Source organism: Ailuropoda melanoleuca, chromosome 10 (genome assembly GCF_002007445.2).
Source record: "Ailuropoda melanoleuca isolate Jingjing chromosome 10, ASM200744v2, whole genome shotgun sequence".
Lineage (NCBI taxonomy): Eukaryota > Metazoa > Chordata > Mammalia > Carnivora > Ursidae > Ailuropoda > Ailuropoda melanoleuca.
In genome coordinates, this window is record NC_048227.1 from 16,421,894 (window position 1) to 16,427,872 (window position 5,979).

General features: G+C 56.3%; 1 protein-coding gene across 1 annotated transcript; it reads left to right on the plus strand.

The window, feature by feature from the left end:
* The first annotated feature begins 2,125 nt into the window (after nt 1-2,125).
* Nucleotides 2,126-4,743, plus strand: SPN (sialophorin). The gene is made up of 2 exons (XM_019805430.2): nt 2,126-2,217; nt 2,600-4,743. Exon 2 carries the CDS (start codon nt 2,628-2,630, stop codon nt 3,879-3,881), a length of 1,254 nt encoding a protein of 417 aa, XP_019660989.2. The 5' UTR covers nt 2,126-2,217; nt 2,600-2,627; the 3' UTR covers nt 3,882-4,743.
* The last annotated feature ends 1,236 nt before the right edge of the window (nt 4,744-5,979 follow it).

The following is a 5,979-nucleotide window of genomic DNA, read 5'->3' on the forward strand; positions in this document are numbered from 1 at the left end:
ATGCGGGGCTTAAACCCCCAACCCCAAGATCAAGAGCCCCACACCCCTCTGACTGGGCCAGCCAGGCTCCCCCCACCTTAGTAATTTTGTAAAGATTGGGAAATTGGGAATCTTTGTGTAGTCTTACAAATATTTTTGTTGACTTTTTTAGAATTAAAAAAGAAATTAACCTTCAATTACTTTTCAGCCAATGATTTCTACTTTTCTGTTCGTCACAGCAAAATGTTGAAATAACCTAGATGTCTGACAATGGAATGTTTTCTTTTCTTCCCTTTTCTCTTTCTTTCTTCTTTCCTTCTTTCTTTTGTCAGTAAGTACAGAACCAGATGTACAAAAGACTTAATACAACGAACGGTATGCATATATGCTTGTGTAAACGCAGTCACAAAACACAATTTTATTGGGAATACTTCTCCCGTGGCAGAGTTTGGAACTTTCCTCTTATAGCATCCTGACTGTGGGGAGAGGCAATCCCCCGGCCCTGAGCACCCTGCACCCTCCAGCGAGCAGGCTGAGACCGCCAGGTCCCAGCCGCTCTGCCTCCCAGCAATTTCTCAGGGCTGTGTTTGTGGTGAGTAACTCTGAGGGGTGAAGTAATGTCTCCCTGAAGAGAAGAAGGCTTGCTTTCCACCTTCTCAAATAGAGGACAGTGCCGCAAGTGCAGTGTTCCTCAGCTTCAAGACAAGCTCCTCTGAGTCACCCCTGTGGGACTTGAGGCAAGGGGGAGCTGAGGCAAACATTTTGCTCCTGCTGCTTGCTGTGCTGAGCAATGGAGTCCTCTGTGTCGGACCCAGGTGTCTCATGTGTCTGTGTCAGACTAACCCGTTAGCTTGAGAGCAGGGCACAACCCCAGGCCCAGAGAGACGCCTGTTCAATCATTTATCACGTGCATATGCTGTTGCTTTTACAATATAAAAATCGGTTTTGATTTTTTAAAAGGAAAGGCAAAAAACCCCCGAAAACCAGACATACACAGAAAGTCAAAGCTTGTAAATCAGAAGAGAGTAGGGGGCTCCCTGCTCGGTGGGGTGTCTGCTTCTCCCTCTCCCTCTACTGCTTCCCCCTGCTTCTGCTTTCTCGCAAACAAATAAATAAAATCTTTTAAAAATCATTAAAGAGGGGCACCTGGGTGGCACAGCGGTTAAGCGTCTGCCTTCGGCTCAGGGCGTGATCCCGGCGTTGTGGGATCGAGCCACATCAGGCTTCTCTGCTATGAGCCTGCTTCTTCCTCTCGCACTCCCCCTGCTTGTGTTCCCTCTCTCGCTGGCTGTCTCTATCTCTGTCGAATAAATAAATAAAATCTTTAAAAAAAATCATTAAAGAAACCAGAAGAGAAAAAATAAAATAAAATAAAATAAAATAAAATAAAATAAAATAAAATAAAATAAAATAAAATAAAATAAAATAAGAGGGCTGCCTGGGTGGCTCAATTGGTTGAACATCAGACTCTTGATTTTGGTTCAGGTCAAGATATCAGGGTTGTGGGACGCCTGGGTGGCCATTAAGGGCTTGCCTTCGGCTCAGGGCATGATCCCAGGGTCCTGGGATCGAGCCCCACATTGGGCCCCTTGCTCGGCGGGAAGACCACCTTAGTCTAGTTCAGTACCCACAGCTGGGGGCCGTTGTGGTGAACCCCGGCTTCTTGAGAAGTCATCAAGAGCCCACCAGGGATTGCACACAGCCTGCAAAGGCTTTCACTGCCTCCAGCCAGAGTCAGGGCCTCTTTTTGCCCTGGTACTTCCTGGGAACTCTTGGGGCAGAAAATGGTGCTACCCTACAGGTTTGGGCCCAACAGCTTGGGGACCACAATGCAAAGGAAACCACCCTCCCTACCCATGTCCTCCTCCACACCCCCTTGTTGTCAAGCACGCCTCTGCACCACCCCAGCTCTGACCCTTATCCCTAGCCCAGCTCCACCCCTTACCATCCCAATTCCCAGTTAAGTCCCCATTGCAGAACCCCCCACCCACCACAACCCCCTCTTGCCTCAGCTGAGACCCCAGAGCCCCTAGCACCATCTCAGACCCTAGAAAGAGCAAGGGATGGAGCTGTCATCACAGGGCAGCTGTGGGAGCAGGGCGGGTGGGGCAGGATGCTGGGGTGGGGTGGGTGGAGCCAGGGCCACTTCCTTTCCCCCTGGGGCCTATCTGCCCAGTCCTGCTCCAGCTTCAGGAGGAGTTGCAGTGGCCTGGCCAAGTGCCCTCATCAAGTGAGCTGGTAAGGGGTGCGACCTGGGGCGTAAGAGCCTGAGTGGACCTGGGAATACGCTATGACTTGGAAAGACCCTGGTAGATGATGGAAAAGAGGCTCAGGAGTCATCGGGGCTGAGCAGGGTCAGGGAAGGCCGGGAGGGGTGGCCATTGCTGGGGTGCAAGCTGCTGAGGCCCGAAGGGACCTGTGGGTCTGAGCTGACGGCAGAGCCGCCAGCGTCTGGTCCCTTGTTCTTTCTGATAATAGTAAAAGCAAGGGTGGAAAAAGCCGTTAAACCACAAGTTAGGCCTGGCAGTTAGCAGGGAAGTGGGCAGAAGGGGAGGGCCTGGCCAGGTTCTCCCCCTCAGCTCTTTCTATGTCTGTCTTTCTCCACTTTCCCCACCCTCAGGTCTCCACTCCTGCCCGTGCCTGCTGTCATGGGAATGACCCTGTTTCTCCTCCTCTTGGGGGGCATCTGGACTCAAGGGCTGATTCCAGAGCCTACAAACATCACAGCCACTTTGGAGATGTCTGCTCCGGGAGCGTCCTCTCTTTCTTTGGTCCCAACTGTCTCTGAGGCCCCAAACCTCAACTCAGTGACCCCCAACCCTATGACAACAATGGTCTCTGAGAAGGGCAACGGCACCAAACCCCAGATCTTCCCATCTACCCCAGACCCCTATACAGCCAGTGAAGTGTCCTTTCCTGAGGCTTCCACTGTGGCCACCAGTGACTTCCAGGTATCTGAGCCATCAAACCCAGAAATTGATGCAGACAGTAACCCTGCTGAACCGCGAAGAAACTCTCTGGCACTCCACGTTATGACTAACGGAACCATGGCTACTGGCTCTCTGGAGACCTCTGATGTAGCCGGTGGACCCCCTGTCACCACGGCAACTGGCTCTCTGGAGATCTTTGATGTAACCGGTGGACCCCCTGTCACCATGGCAACTGGCTCTCTGGAGACCTCTGATGTAGCCGGTAGACTCCCTGTCACCATGGCAACTGGCTCTCTGGAGACCTCTGAGGTAGCCGGTGGACCCCCTGTCACCATGGCAACTGGCTCTCTGGAGACCTCTGAGGTAGCCGGTGGACCCCCAGTCACCATGGCAACGGGCTCTCTGGAGACCTCTGAGGTAGCCGGTGGACCCCCTGTCGCCACGGCAACAGGCTCTCTGACCACCCCTAAGGGGACCAGTGGCTCCCCCATCTCCTCGGTGAAAAAGCTCACGGTGACTACCTCAGCGTCGTCCTCCGAAAACACAAGCAGGACCCCACTTCCAGATCAGGGGACAAAGGGCACCCTGCTGGTGGCTGTGCTTGTGGCCCTGCTGGTGGTCACTGTCCTCGTGGTCCTACTTCTGCTGTGGCGCCGAAGGCAGAAGAGGAGGACGGGGGCGCTGACGCTAAGCAGGCCTGGCAAGCGCAATGGGGTGGTCGACGCCTGGGCTGGGCCGGCGCAGATGTCGGATGAGGAGGCCCTGACAGCCCCCGCAGCGGGGTCTGGGGGCGAGAAGGGCTCTGGGGCGTCTGCGGGGGAGGGGGCCGCCCGGCAGCCCACGCTCACCACTTTCTTGGATGGAGGCAAGGCCCCCCGGTGCCCCTTGGAGCTGGAGGAGCTGAAGGCCGGGGCCGGCTCCCTGCTCAAGACGGAGGAGGAGCCGCTGGTGGGCAGCGAGGAGGAGGCTTAGGGGGGGCCAGAAGCCGGGGAGGCGGAGGCCCCTCCGTGCTTGTGAAGAACGAGAGCGGAGGTCAGAACCGTTCCCAGCTTCCATCAGCTCTGGCCTCCTCGTCTCCCCCCCATGTTCATCCCGAACCCTCCTCCGGCTTCTCAACCCCGGGGTCTTGCCGCCCGGCGCCCACACCCGGCGCCCAGAGGGCCCCCACCCACGGGACGCTTTCGGACTGAGTCAGGAACCCTCCCTCGCTGATTCTGACCTCTCCCCAGCGCCTCCTCCGTGTTTTTGTCCTCGAGACCGAGCTGCGCTGTCCCCATAAACGCGTCTTTGATCCATGACTTCGCAGAGGACTGTCCAGGGACACCAGAGTCTATGAAGGAGGATGGAAGCAAGTTCCCACCTAGGATCGTTCTGGAAAGTACTTTTGGCCCCATAGATTAGGACAGTCCTACTGGGTCAGCCTTGTGCGGTGCTCCGTGTGGGGCCACCTGGAGTAACCCAGCCGTGCTCCCGGGAGTGCAGGTGACACCCCTGGCCCCCCCACCTGCGGACTGAGGCGGCCGGAGGCGGCAGCTGCTTCTCCTGCCAAGGGCAGAGGTGAGAAGAGTTTCCGGGCAGGTGTCGTTCTCAGAAACGCCCGCACCTGCGCCGGCCGGGCCTGGGCGCCGTTGGCGGCAAGAGGCAAGGCCTTGGCTCTGTGTGCACTTGTGGTGGTGAGTACAGCCCGCGGGAAGAGGGGGCAGCAGGGGCTGCCGAGGCTGCAGAACCGCGGAGAACATTCGGGCCCTCGTCTTTGCACAGGTGGGGTGGAGGTAGCAGATTTACCTCGGTCTGTAGCCCAATAAAGAATGTGGGGCTTGATAGAAAGACTGCATGTGTGACTTGCGTGTGGTTCTTCGGCTCAGCTGCTGTCTGCCCTGCTCACAGCCTCCCCCGCCCCTGCCTGCCCGCTCTCCAGGAAGGGGGAGACAAGAGCTGAAAGCGGGGAGCTTGCTGTTACCCATGTAATGTGTTTGTATCTCGTCTTCCACGGGGGCAAGCTCCTTCCCTTCTCCAAGGGGAATCAGTGAGACTGACAGGCCCCCAGAACCAGGATTCCCACTGTGGCTCCGGGATGGGATGGGATGGGATGGGATGGGATGGGATGGGATGGGATGGGATGGGATGGGATGGGAGGCAGGGGGGACAAGACCCCATCCCAGGCCAGAGCCCAGGGGGGCCCATAGGCACCAGAGGCGGTTGGTACTTTCCCCAGGACAAAGAGGAAATTTGCAAAGAGGAAGTTGTTGAGTCAGAGGGCTCAGTGGCTGCGAGACAAGTTGACTTACAATGAGAGAGGTTCTTGGGAAGGGCGGGAGTGTGGCTGCCCCATGGAGGGATCTGGAAACAGCCTGGGCGCATCTGTTCCCGCGTGGGGGGAGAGGTGGAAAGTGAAGAGATAGAATGTGGCCACCCACGTAGCCAGCCCGATTTGTGCCGCCTGTGCTTGGTCTGGGGACAGGCTGAACTGGGACAGAAATGCGGCCCTCACCAGCTAAGCTGGCCCCCAGCGGGCTGGGGGCCTTTCCCCACTTGTCACAGGGCACTGTTTGGAAGAGCCGTAGCCCCAGCAGCAGGAGCGAGCCCCCCAAGTCCCTCAGACACACCGCGACTGTTGTTTCGGATTTACCAAACCAAGCGCCCCAATTTCAGGTTGAGAAAAGACTGTCACGAACTGGGAGGCTGTCAGCAAACCCCCTCTCGATGGACACATGCCAGCGCTTTTCTGAACTAGTACTGGTTTCGGGGTCCTGGGCGGATCCTGAAGGAAATGGGGCGGGATAGCCACGGCACCCAAAAGGGCTCTTACAGTCCAGAAAATAGCACAATATGTGACAAGTGTTCAGAAAGAGGTACAGACAAAATTTTACGCATGCACCAAAAGAATGGAGTGATACACTGCTCCTGGGGGAGGGTAGGAGGCTCTATCCAGGAGCTGACTGAGCTCAGAGTCTTGGGCAAGGACTTTGTCTGATTCACCGCTGTGCTCCAGGTGGCTATGGTGCCAGCAAGGGTGGGTCCTCAGCAAATATTCATTTGAGTGAGTAAATGATGCTAAAAACCATGAGCT